This window comes from Helobdella robusta, assembly GCF_000326865.2.
Source record: "Helobdella robusta unplaced genomic scaffold HELROscaffold_32, whole genome shotgun sequence".
NCBI lineage: Eukaryota > Metazoa > Annelida > Clitellata > Rhynchobdellida > Glossiphoniidae > Helobdella > Helobdella robusta.
In genome coordinates, this window is record NW_008704589.1 from 499,872 (window position 1) to 513,724 (window position 13,853).

The following is a 13,853-nucleotide window of genomic DNA, read 5'->3' on the forward strand; positions in this document are numbered from 1 at the left end:
AGCTTGTCAGGGTTTATAGAAAGTACTTGAATATGTACAACGGCTCGGAAGTAACAGGCAACCATCGAACGATATGGAATGATATTATTAGAGGCCTACCACTCAAAAATGTTTGTTTCCTTCCTTTCCTTGGAAATGCACTCCTTATCTAAACTGCTGGTCTATTTTTGCATTATCTGATTGCTTTGAGGCTCTTCAATTTTTTTTTCTCAGAACGTTCATGAAATCAAATTTTTTATGATGATAGTGAGGATGATAATGGCTACGAATTCAATACTTTTTATTAGTGTACTGATATTGATCATGATATTAACATATTAACAATCATTATTATTTCTTCGTAAGGATGATGGTGATGATGAAAATGATTATGTTCGTTATGATTATTCATAAAAATAAATAAGTTGTGAATAAATAAATGATAATTGATGATTACATTATGATAATCGCATCGAGCATCATCATCACAGAATGAAAAAATATAAATGATGACAAAGATTTTTGCCGTGATGATGACGATGAAGATGATGATGTAGGTTATGTGTAATTAGTATGATTCTGAACTTTATGATGGTGTTTTCCTAAATTAAATAAAATTTTTTCGACTTAAATATTGTAATGAATGTTGCTCAGGTTGAAATTCAGCCATGGTCTTTAGCAAGGAAAAAAGAAGTCAGCATTATATAATTTATTTAATATTTGAAATGCTTAAAAATTAAATGTTCTTGCTTGTTTTTTCGTATTTTCACTACAAGTTATTTAACATTAAAAAATGATATTACTGTTAACATTGAAAAATTCAAGTTATCAATCGATTATTTTTCATTTTTTTGCTTTCTTTGTTACATTGCATTACATTAAATGATTTTTTTATTTCTCCATAGCTTGGAAAGTTCCTCTATAATATTATAATGTCCGAAGTTAAAATTAAGAAAAAACATTCGTCATCATCAACGTCATCATCAACATCTTCATCAACGTCAGCGTCATCTTCTCCAACTGCAAAATCTAGTGATGTAAATAAAGATTCAGAAATTCGATCTAGGTTACTAATTTGCTTTAAATTCATTTTTTAATACATGTTAATATTAATTTTTTTTCAATAAGCAAATAGAAGTAGCATTAATTATTGAGTTACTGTAACAAACTATTGAAACATTTTCAAAAATAATCACAGCAACACACCGGCCTTCTACACAGTTCATAGAGTTAGAAATAACAATCCATCTGAAGAGATCGTGGTTAGTATGAAGTTTCAATTCTTCATCTTAATTTCACCTGCATTTACTGCCAGTGTTTTAATATTTTGCAGGTGCAATATAAATTTTTTTCTTAAATTTCTATTGATGTTTATGTTTTAAGCCCCACCCCTTCCTTGTTAGACTTTATGAGGATGCCCACCTATCACAGTTGACTTTTGAGTCATGGGAACTGCCATTGGTTCTTCCTCCAGTTCCTTGGACCAATCACAATCACGGAGGTCATTTGCTTAATTCAAGTTAGTCAGCCAGTTTTTTATCATTTATAAAATTTCGTTTAAATATTTTTATTAATAATAAAAATAGAACAAATGATAATTAAATCAGTTGACTTGATACGTAATCCATCATCTGCTCATGGTCAGTTGGATTGGATCAAGAGACTTCCTCCCTCTTCTGTATACCCTATTTATGATGGCCTCAACGTGGTCAGTGCCTGTCCATGGAAGATTAATAAAGAGGTGATCTTCATCATCTTCATCATCTAAAAATTATTTGTTTTTAAAAATTACTTACAAAAAATTATTTATTCCAAAAAGTTTTTAAAGATGCTTTATTCTTGATTTTGTTATCACTTAATTTTATGTTATCTTAAAAAAATTTTTTCCATATTTATTAATTCAGCAGTTGTCTGTTAAGGTTTGATTGCACTGACATATATTTGGTGAACGTCAATTTAAACATCCTAAACTGTTCTATATTTTTTGCCAAAAGCTTATGAAACAGTTAAACAATAATTTTTATTTACTCGCACTTGAAGATATTAGATTTGGTCATCACGGTTTTCAATAACGGTGGCAACATGAAGCTTGATGTACCTGAGCGACACAACAAAAATCAACGCGTCATTAAAATTAAGGAGTAGGAAGATTATTTTTTCGTGTTTTAATTTCGTGTCAAGTTTTAATTCCGTGGCAATAATTTTTGTAAATTATTCCAACTATAAAAATGTTTCTAAATTTTTTGGCTTGCTACAAAATCTGCAACTGACGAACGAAACATTTGCAGTGGTATGTCTGCAGAGGAGAAGTTGAATGCGGTACGTCACAACAAATTGTTGGCCAAGGAGAGCAAGGAGATGTACAGTTTGTGGTGCACGGAACTTTACAGACTCTCCATTGCTAACAAGGTCTGTCGTTTTTGTTTTGGCATTCTAAGATATTATTACATTGTTGTTTTACAATTTTGATCTATAAATACTTCATAGTTAATTTTGTTCTGGTTATTTAGCTGCTAATGGTTGAATTTATTTGGGGTTTTTATTTCGAAATACATTTTTAATTGGGCAGTTTCGTGATGAAACAATCTGGTTCCCTCACAATGTAGACTTCAGAGGTCGCACCTACCCCTCACCTCCACATTTCAACCATCTTGGTTAGCTGGTTGCCTCTAATTGGCTGCATGATTGATGAGTGGTTAAACTGTTTAAAAAGTTTTTTACTTCAATTGTTGAATATCGGCTTTAACTAAATTTTTTCTATTAAATGGAACATTTTTACAAACTAATTTAAATGTGTTTCGTTGTGTCAGGAAATGATCTCGCTCGAAGTCTGCTCACATTTGGCATTGGTCAGCCATTGGGTGCAAATGGACTGGACTGGCTTAAAATTCATCTTGTTAATCTCACTGGATTTCTCAAAAGGTCTCAGCCATTCACATATCTCAAAGCAGTTTATTATCATATGCAGAAATCTTGTGTTAAGTCAATACGCTAAGCCAAATTGCTATATAAATACAAAACTATTTAAGATGAGTTAATGAATTTTAGCCTGATCATTGATTGGATAAATTTAATTACATTCACACGAAGTTTTTTTTGTCGTTAATAAGGAAGTCAAATTCCGATAGACTGGCATACGCAAACAGTGTGATGCACCTTGTGGAGGAATCTGCCGATATGCCTTTTGAAGTATGGAGTTTTTGAATTATTTTTAGTGCGTGGTATGATTGCTGTATGCGATAGCATTGTAAAGTCCTGACTGCTAATAACGATAATTAAGTTGTTCCATTTATGTTCATTTTCAGACTGTCGTTATTGTTGAATTTCATTCTGAATGTTGTTATCAAATATGCTGAGAATGGTGTTGGAAATGTTAAACAAGCATTAGATATTTTCATTGCGTTATCTCTGATCTAATTTTTAGATGAGATAATGAGATAGCCCACTTTAAATCTATAATTAATAATTAATTTGTTTTGACATTGGTTATTTTCCAAATTACCTATGTCAATTCTGTATATATCAGTCGAATTAATATATAATGTTCAAACGTTATCAGGGGAGTAAGTGGTGGCAGACAGCAGACAAACCCTGGCAGACCCTGGCATGTTGTAAAGAAATTATGAAGGCCATCAGGTCGGCCAACCATGAGGAATACATCAGCTGTCTGCCCGTCCATCAAGTCAGATCAGATCAGATGACTTTTTTTAATCTGTTTCGTTCTCGTTTTTAAATAAAATTCTCTCTGAATATAAATGCTGTTGGGATCGATTGATATATGTTTTTTTTCGATAAATTTGGTTTTATTGAACTATTTTGTGAAATTGTTATGACCATTTCAGTATGGTATCTCATCTCTAATTGCTATCAATATGACCCTATGGTATATCATTTTTTATTGCTATCATCACGAGCACTATATCATTATCAAATAATCTCAACAACATGGTGATGTGGTCGAATACGGCGAATATAACATTGACGTTCCTACGCAATCACATGTGGTGTACGTACGTATATTTATTGATACACACGTTCCCTTCCAATATGCTTAAACATTTGCATGCACAGTTGCACACGCAAACATTCTGCAGGACGGATCATGCAATGGTTTGCAGCACTATGCAGCACTAGGAAGAGATGAGGCCGGTGCCAGGTCTGTCAGTCTGGTCCCCTCATCTGCACCGCAAGATGTCTACTCGGATATCGTTGAGTTGGTCAGTCTTGTTTTATTTTATTTTGTTGTTTACACATTTATTCTGAATGTGATAAGTATGATTACTGTTCTATGACGATGACGTCACCTTAATGATTTTGTTTGTCATTTAAATAATCTATTAGAAGCCCTTTAGTTTGTTTTTATGCAAGTTTCGCACAGCTTGTCCAAAAGACCCTAACTAACCCTGGCATGAGTTAATGCTGGCGCTCTGTTACTTTATTAAATAGTAGAAAAGAAATTTCTTCCATTTGAATGATGTGCTATAATTAATTACTTGCCGTATGTATGTTTACAGAAAATCTTATGTTAGAAATTTTTTGAATGTGATAGTAAAAAATGATTTAATGCTGAAAATAGATTGAACAGAACCGCAGAGCTGATGCTTCAAAGGGTGTTGAGATTGCTTCTTCCTTGGATGGATTCGTTCGAAGACAGGTTGTTTAAATTTTTTCGCCATCATTTTGAGACAATTTTTCAAATTTGTTGCTGTTTTTAATATTAATTTGTTTATTGCTTGCATCATTGTGCAGAAGTTTATATCAGAGTTTTAATTTATTAATAAAGCCACCATATTTTGAGCCAGATTGTGAAGCAGTCAATAATGACAACGGTGTACGGTGTGACCAAATACGGAGCACGCAAGCAGATAGGAGGACAGCTGAAAGATATTGAGGAGTTTCCATCTGAATTGAAGTTTGCTGCCAGGGGCTACCTCACTGACCAGACCTTCCAAAGTCTCAAAAAATTATTCCACTCATCAGAGGAGATTCAGGTTGGCAATTTGTTTCTTTTTAATTATTTTTTGTTCGTTTTTATTTTTAGGGCAGCTTAATAGAACTTAAGATATTAATTTTTGGGTAAGTTACATAAACAATTATTGATTCGAAGTTTTATCTTCATTAGCTGGATAGCCTTTATTTTATGTGTAATTGATAATAGTTTATTGATCCTTTGTATTAAATTTTTTACTTTCGAATGAATTGAATCAATTTGAAAACTTCAAACAGGAATGGTTTGGAATATGTTCTGATTTAATCACATCTATTAGAATGGACAAAGTTTCGTGGATCACTCCTATTGGCTGGCCTGTCATTCAGCCTTACAGCAAGCCGATCAGAATCAAGCAGGCGACATCAACTAACGCCATTGCACCATATATCAATTACGAGTTGGTATTTCTTTTTTTTTATGATTTAAATAATGTTCTTTAAATTAAAAACAATTTGTTAGAAAACCGAACTCCATGAAGCAGAAGAATGCGTTTGCGCCTAATTTCATTCACTCACTTGATTCAACTCACATGTTCCTCACGGCCATCCACTGTTTCAAGTGAGCGTTTCAAGAATTCAACAAATGCTTTTAATACATTAATTAAAAACCAACATTCGCTTAAACTTATTTTATGTCGGTTGTAATTTTTACGAAATAAAATGAAAATTGCTGCACATTTAATCAGAGCTGGTGTTCTCTACGCCTCAGTACATGACTGCTTCTGGACGCACGCATGCCAGGTCGCCGAGATGAACAAGGTGCCTCCAATTTTGCATATTTTAAATTTATGTATCGAAAATTACGTTGGATTTCATTCAATAAAATAAGTTAAACCAACAGTAAAATATATAGAATGGTGAAATTCACTTCAACTGTAGATATGTAGAGAGCAGTTCGTTGCTCTGCACAGTGATCCCATCCTTGAAAACCTGTCGGAACACTTCATCAACCGATTTGGATACTCTGATGACGAGTTAGTGTCACATAAGAAACCTTTTATTTCATTTTTATAAAAACGAAATGATGGGATCGGTGGTTTTTAATCATAAATTTTTTAAGGTTACAAAAAGATTCTTTGTTAGAAGCGAAGTTGAAAGTTAACGAACTTTTTAGGAGAATTCCAAAGAAAGGTTAGTTTTGTTTTCTTACTCTAGCATGTTTTTAACATATCATTAAGTTGAATAAAAATATTTCAAGTTTTTTTCATTTTTTTATTTCACAGGATCTTTTGACATAAAACAAATTTTGGATTCAACATATTTCTTCAGCTAATGGTGTGAATCAGCTTAATTCCTTTTACATACATTTCTTGTAATAATTTAAACATATGAATATATTAATAAATAAATGAAAACTGCAATATTTTTACGACTTATATTATATCAACTTTTAGTTGTTTTAATGTAGGAACGCTCTTCACGAGTTTTTGTCATTTCTATTAGGACGTTGTGAATTTTAGATCACTGCTAAACAAAGGGTAAGACTTGACCCTTTTAAAACTGTGCTGTCGTTTAAACGTTCTTTAATATACCACCAATTTTGTTGCGATGTTAATTTATTTTTAGAATTTATTATCAATATCAAAAAAGGCACTGTGATAAATTTTTTTATAAAATCTATTGGAATTTTACAAAAGTATGATATATATATGTGTTGAAGGTGGCTGAAGGGTTGATGGAGAAACCACTTCAGTAAAATAATTAACGTGTCGGGGCTGAAGCATGGATATAAAAAATATATATATATAGATATATATATATATACATATATATATATCCATGGGCTGAGGTCATGTTTTAACCCAAGGACAAATTAATTCTGAGATCAAGTCCTGTTCCTAGTGCTACCAACAATACTGTCTATAGTGCCGTCTATATGAACTCAACTCCATTTTATCAACTTTAACTAGAAAACTTCTTTACATCGCTTTGTTAACTTATTTCATGTTTCGATGCAATTTTTACAATTATTTTCTCCAAGTCTCTTAACCTTCCTCCTCCGTTTTACAGTATCTTTTTGATCCCTGGTGTCGTTGTCAAATCTGCTTTTACAGGTCACTGACATCTACTCCATTTACTCATTTGAAACTTTGTCCCACTGGCCTCACAGTAACTGGGCCTAAAATTTGGTCAATCTTCGTTCCTAATGCCAGTGGCGTTCCTAGGGCCTTTGAGACCCGGGGCGGAAATATTTGTGATGCCTTTCATAAATAAATAATATGTATTACATATACATAGATATTATATGGTGGATGTAATGATTATCTGCTTGGTCGTTGAAGTCAGTGTCATCGAGTTCGAAAGCATACCATGCTGTTCATCCCAAAGACCATCATATGGTCGCTTATTTGATGCAATGGCAAAAAAAAATGGCAAAAATATGTCTATACCTCTGCCAAGAAATTCATCGACAAAAACTAACCACAGTCCATATTTTGTGGAAATTGATGGTCGCCGATGTCCAGAAAAGGATAAGGCACTTATTCTTTTTTTCATTTTTTAATTGGCTGATGATGCAGAAAATAAATGAAAAATGTTTTTATATTTTATGTTTTACAAAAATGCAATATACATAGATACAAAACATTTACACATGTCAGTACACATATGCCACAAAATTTTGATTCAGCTAATCGAAAACTATATTAAAACTGTTTTTTACGAGATTTTGCATCAGAAAATATTTGTATTGTTTCATCAAAGTTAATATTTCTCGCCACTGTGTTTTCAATTGATAGGATTGCTAAGCCATTAAGTCTTGCTTGACTCATTGTCGAACGAAGATAACTTTTAATCAGCTTCAATTTTGAAAAGCTTCTTTCGCAAGAAGAAATTGAAACGCACATCGTCAAAAAAATCTTTAAAGCTAAATATAAGTTTGGAACTTTTTCGTGTAAATCAATTTCTATTATATAGGTTAACATTTTCAGTGCATACCATTTTTTAACATCATCTTTCTCAATTTTCCCTGCTTGAAGATGACGTCTTAATCGTTTAATTTCGGGTATCATTTCGTTTTCTTCTAGTTCATCAAACGTTTCAGACAGATTTGGTATCAGCTTTGAAAGTTCTTCTATCTCCATTCCAATAAGATGTGATGATTGAATGGCTGCAAATTTTACATATACATTTTGCATTGATTCTATCCTTTTTCTAAGATCTTGATAAAAATTATCAAGTGACTGAAACATTGATCGTCTCAATTCCTGTTTCAACGTTAAAGCTTCATCTTTACTTTCTTCTCCAGGCATAAGCTTTCTTTGACTTTTTCGACCCAATTTTTCTGTAGCAATTCCAATTTCTTCACAAATTTTTGTAGAAAATATCAATGCATTTTCAACCAATTCATCGCGACTCTCATGCAGAAAAAGTTTTAAGGTATCTAATTTTTCAATGGTTTTATCTAAACCAATTCCTTCTGTTTGCAAGTATTTTTGAGTATGATTGACTTCCTCAAGAGTACTGCTCCAGAAATGAAGATAAGCAAGAAATTTGAAATCTTGAATATTTTTCATTAAAATTTGAGCTGAACCTCTCGTATCTACATTTTCTGATGGATCACATAATTTTTCTAAAGCCTGTACCAACTTGCTGAAATGATTCATTACAGGTTTCACCGCCTAATATTGCTCACTCCACCTGGTTCCTGCTAGCCTTTTGGCAGTGATCACTTTTTCTGACAATATATCCCATCTATGAGTTGAAGAAAAGAAGTTGTAAATGCTTTCAATTGTTCCAAAAAACGTTACACAAGTTGGATTGCTTCCAAATGCGTGAACCCCGCTCAAGTTAAGTGAATGATTAGAACAAGGTACAAATAAAATTTTCTGATTTATTTGATGGATCCTGACTTGTACCCCAGAATGAACACCTGACATTACCGAAGCATTGTCATAACCTTGGCTTCGACATAGGTTTATGTCCAAACCCTCTTCATCAATAATATTTACAATTCTTTGTGTGATATCAATAGCCTTCTTTCTGGCAAGAGGAAAAAATCCTAAAAATGATTCTCTTACCTTACATTTTTGTTTTTTATATGAACATATCTAATAATCTCACTTAATTGGTCTTGGTGAGATATATCAGGTGTTTAATCAAACATTATCCCGTAATACTTTGCTTGCTTTACATCATCAATAATTTTCTGTTTCACAGTATCTCCCAATATAGATATAAATTCATTCTGAATTTTAGGGGAAAGATATGAAATTGTGTTTCCTGCCTTGCTATGTTGGACCCTCACTAAATGTTCTTTTAAGACAGGGTCGTAGTGTGAAATTAATTCAACTAACTCTAAGAAATTGCCTTTGTTAGAAAAGTCATCTTCTCTGTGGCCTCGAAAAGGTAAATTTTGTTTTGCTAGAAACATGGTGACATCCAATAAGCGGTGTAAAATGTCATTCCATTTTTTAGTTTCCAGTTCTCGATTTTCTTGATGAACGGCATCAATGGTTTTATTAAGATTCAAACTTAGTTCTAATGTTTTCCATTTTTCATGAATTTCAGAATTTTCGTGATGTGAAATCTTAGGGTTTAGTTTCCACCAATTATTAAACCCTGTAACAAATTTTGAAAAATTATTACTTTTTTTATCACAAGCAGCAAAAAGTCGACAACAAAAGCAAAGTAAACATTTTTTGGAAGAAGAATAAACCATCCACTTTCTGAGAACTTTTTCACCATTTGGAAGCTGCTTGTAGAACCAATGCTTTGTCAACTGTCGAATTTGACCCTTTGTTTGCTTCCCTACTCTTTGAACCACTCTAAATGGACCATTTTTGTTCTGGAAATATTCCCTCTTTAGTTTTACTATACTGATTCTGATGTTATCTGATAACGGAATTGTCCAATTTCCCACATCACCATTTAAAAAAATATCATTTTTACTAGAAAAATTGATTTCATCCTCGCATTGTTGGTTTGACGTTTCAGTTTCGGTGGTTGTTTTTCCTTGGTCAGATTCTATGGTTGTATCTAAATCAGTCTGCTGACTTGATGAACTAGCAATAATGGATTCTGGTTTGGCAACTTGGTTAACAAATTTAAGCATTGATCCAGACAGAGCTTCGGTTTCTTCCCTTCTACTTTTCAAAATTTTTCGTTTTTGTGCTCCACTTGGATGATGTCCCTTCATGATCACGTATCTATCTAAAAGTTGATAGTGTTTTAATTCTAATAATTTATTTTAACTTCAGGGCTTAAAATATAATTTAAAAAATTAAAAGTGAAAAAAAATGGTGTAACATCAGTCCCGTAAACCGAGGAGAACAGATATCCGTCTTTACCTATCAACACTTTTTGTACCTTAGATTTAAACTAGTGAGTCAGTACCGGTGGGTGAAAGTATACTTTCTGTTTTTCTTACCTGAAAGATAGTAGTTATATTTAAACTTATTAAAGAAGAGATTGATAAATATATAAATAAAATTTAAAACTCACTCTAATAAATCAAACGGAACAGACAACAAAAAAAGTTTGAAAAAGCCGACTCGTCCAAAAACTATTTCAACCAATTACATTCAAGTATAATGATGTCAATGTCAGACTAAAAATAGACGTGGATTACCAATTCGGTCAGGATTTTAAAAAAGCGTTTATTCTAACTAAGTATATGCATTACTACAGATTATTTATAAATGAATATATTAAAAAATCAAGACATAAAACCACGTCTATACACTTACTAAATAAATAAATTATTTAAAAATTTTCGTAATTGGCATTTTGGAGACCCCCTCCAAATCGGAGGTCCGGGGTGATCCGCCCCCCTCGGTACGCCAGTGCCTAATGCTATGAAAGAAACAACCGAGTTCAATTCTCGGCTGCGCTGTCATCTATTGCAGTGGTTCTCAACCTGTGGTCCGCGGACCACTGGTGGTCCGCGGCCACCTGCTTGGTGGTCCGCAAGCAGAGTCTAAAATTACGCTTTTTAAATTAAAAACATACAAAAACTACAAAAACAAATTTATATTTTTGTCTTTTTTTTAATTTCATTCAATTTCGATCGCTAGAATAGATGGCCGCAGGAAACTAATAATGACAAAATTTTCTTACTATAAATCTGGTTAATTTTGTTTGTTTTAATCGCTAAATAGCACTAAAATTGTTGCAACATATGAAATTCGTTTTAAATTATGTTTACTTTTAATCACACCACCGAAAATTTCACGTCTGCTTGTTGACATTTTAGCATTTCAAGTATTTCAAGTTTAAATTTTAAAGACCTTATAAAAATTATAGTACATGTACAAATAATTAAATTTAAAAAAATAAATGGATAAATTTCTAACCAAAAAAACAAATGAACAAAATCAAAACGATGATTGTTCCTCTGACTCGAGTGGCTGTGAAACAACTGAAGTTCTGGGTAATCTCGGAGACGGCAAAGTGGTTTTTCCAGCAATATTTATTTATAGTCAACAGTTTAAAGAGACTCATAAGTTCCTCCCACGGTACAACTAAAAGTTAAACTAAATAATAAAAGCTTATAAAAGTTAAAAATAAAAATTTTAAACCAATTTTTACTAGAAAAACCACAAAACTTCTATAAAGTTATAAAAATATGATACATTACAAAATGTGTAACAAAATTTTAAACGTATCTGTTAAAAAGATAGTTTCACTTTTAAAACAAATTATTAATTTTTAGAAACTTGCTTCCAGAGGTAACTTGCCGTTTAAAAAAATTTTCAATGTTAAAACGCTGGTAGGGCGCTTCCAGTTATATAATTCCATGATTTTTACTTCATAATCGGCGGATAGATTTATTTAGTTTTAGAAATTGAACTATAACATTATGTTGTATGAATTATTCTTTTCTACGTTAAACGTTTTTCATTCATGTTTTTCAATTTTAAAGTCATTAACATTTAAAAATTAAAATTCTTCAAAAAACCGCTTATTTTTTTTAAATTTTTACTTCATAACCGGCGGGTAGATCTATTTAGTTTTAGAAATTGAACTATAACATTTCTCAACGGGTACAAAGCAAGGGGAGGCCTATTTACCAGCATACAACACCTTCTTATGGGTTGAAGCAGAGATATGCAAAGAACCTCAATTTTTTCAACTTTTAATTATTTTCAGTAATGTCTCCCCTTGCTCCAAACCACATAACTAGAATAATAGGACTAATCGATCAATTCGATCTATCGGTCGGGCTATTTGTCGTGCTTGGATTGTAGGCTTACGAAATTGCATGGATTTTAACGAGCAAGCTAAATGAGATATTTACTTGATTTAATATGCTTAAAACATTCTATTTAATTTTAATAATGATTAATAGAATTATGTATTTTTAAATTATTTTTGTTAATTTGAATATAAAAATTGCTTTTGGTCCGGTGAAATCCGGTGGCTTACTGAAGCCGAAGGTTGGCTTAGTAGGATTGAACTATAGTCACCCTTTTTTTTACACTATTCGATCATGTTAAAAATTGGTTTGCTTATGAAATAAACGGCCTAAATAAATCAAACTTGTCATTTAAACAACTATCTTCATTATATTCAATGAATATTTTACACTCTGCTGGTGCTCATAAGAAACTGGCTGCTGAAATCATACGTTGGCTTACAGCAGTGGCTTACAGGGTTTCATAGAACTCTTACGATAGCACTTTATTGTACATATAATGCTTTAAATAAATCAATATATTCATATCACAATTATTTTTGTCAATATAAATATAGAAATTGCTTTTGTCAGGTGAAAAACAGTGGCTTACTGAAGCCGTAGGTTGGCTTAATCGGATTTTTTCTCATGTATACTGTACTATGAGATAAATCAATCAAACAATCAGTCAGTCGGTCGGTCGGTCAGCCAGCCAGTCATATATGTATATATATATATATATATATATATATATATATATATATATAAAGTAAGAAAGAGGGAGAGAGAATGAGACAAGGGGTATGCGTAAAAAATAACGTTTCAATAAATAGATAAAAATATACAATACACGCACACACACACACACACACACACACACACACACACACACACACATATATATAACGCTTGTATTAAAAGAAGAATGCAAGCTTTTGAAATGCATAATGAGAACAACTCAGTTGTTGTTGTAATTATTATTATATTGTTGTTATTGTTGTTCGTTGATGATGGTTGTGATGATGATGATGATGATCGTCATCATAGTTAACAAGATTAACAGTATAACATACTTAAAATACATCGACAGAAATGACATGAATGTTTATTGTACTGCGTATATATGATGGCAGTATGTATGTATGTATGCGTGTATGTATGTTTGTATGTATGTGTGTCTGTGTCTCTTTATGTGTACATGTTTGTATTCGAGATTTTAGTAAGAAAAGAAAAACACAACAGTTGATTTTATTTGACATCATCAAAAGATGAAAAGTGACGAAATTAAAATTTGTTAAATGTCAATTTTTTAAAAAGTTCAGATTTTAAACAAACAAATATAACAAAATATCGATCGATAAAAAATAATTATCACGAAACATGAATATTTAGTAAGGACAGTTCACAGCATATCATAATGACTAAATCAACATACCAAACAGAAATTATTCATGCATGCATATATACAAAGTAAATCAGGAAATTTCCAAAAATTATATAACCTAAATAAGAAACTAGAAACCAGTCAACATTTTACAAATAAATAGACATTATTAAAAAGATTGTTCAAAAATGGTAAAATTTAAGGCGACGACAAAAAAATTGTAGTTTGTTTTGTTGGTGTTGTGTGGTGCTAAGAAGCGAAAACAAACACACCACAAAAAAAATATTAAAAAGTCGCAAGAATAGTAGTCAGTCACCTACCTACAATTAAATTACTCTCAGGGCCCTAGCTTACCTGTAATGATAACTCAACTCATTTATTTTACAT

General features: G+C 31.9%; 1 protein-coding gene across 1 annotated transcript; it reads left to right on the forward strand.

The window, feature by feature from the left end:
- Positions 1–884: 884 nt before the first annotated feature.
- On the forward strand, positions 885–6,523 carry HELRODRAFT_100728 (hypothetical protein). Its single transcript, XM_009022501.1, has 19 exons — positions 885–979; positions 1,178–1,241; positions 1,363–1,498; positions 1,587–1,720; positions 2,020–2,120; positions 2,268–2,388; positions 2,549–2,633; positions 2,790–2,901; positions 3,090–3,168; positions 3,539–3,661; positions 4,074–4,196; positions 4,556–4,633; positions 4,782–4,970; positions 5,206–5,366; positions 5,429–5,527; positions 5,655–5,727; positions 5,848–5,942; positions 6,029–6,099; positions 6,192–6,523. The coding sequence occupies exons 1-19, from the start codon at positions 912–914 to the stop codon at positions 6,239–6,241; spliced, it is 1,962 nt and encodes a 653-aa protein (XP_009020749.1). The 5' UTR covers positions 885–911; the 3' UTR covers positions 6,242–6,523.
- Positions 6,524–13,853: the final 7,330 nt, after the last annotated feature.

Coding starts and splice junctions, on each gene's coding strand:
- HELRODRAFT_100728 (XM_009022501.1), top strand. CDS start 912: ATGTCCGAAGTTAAAATTAAGAAAAAACATTCGTCATCATCAACGTCA. Junction 2,389..2,548: donor GACTCTCCATTGCTAACAAG/GTCTGTCGTTTT, acceptor TTAATTGGGCAG/TTTCGTGATGAAACAATCTG. Junction 2,902..3,089: donor CTCACTGGATTTCTCAAAAG/GTCTCAGCCATT, acceptor GTCGTTAATAAG/GAAGTCAAATTCCGATAGAC.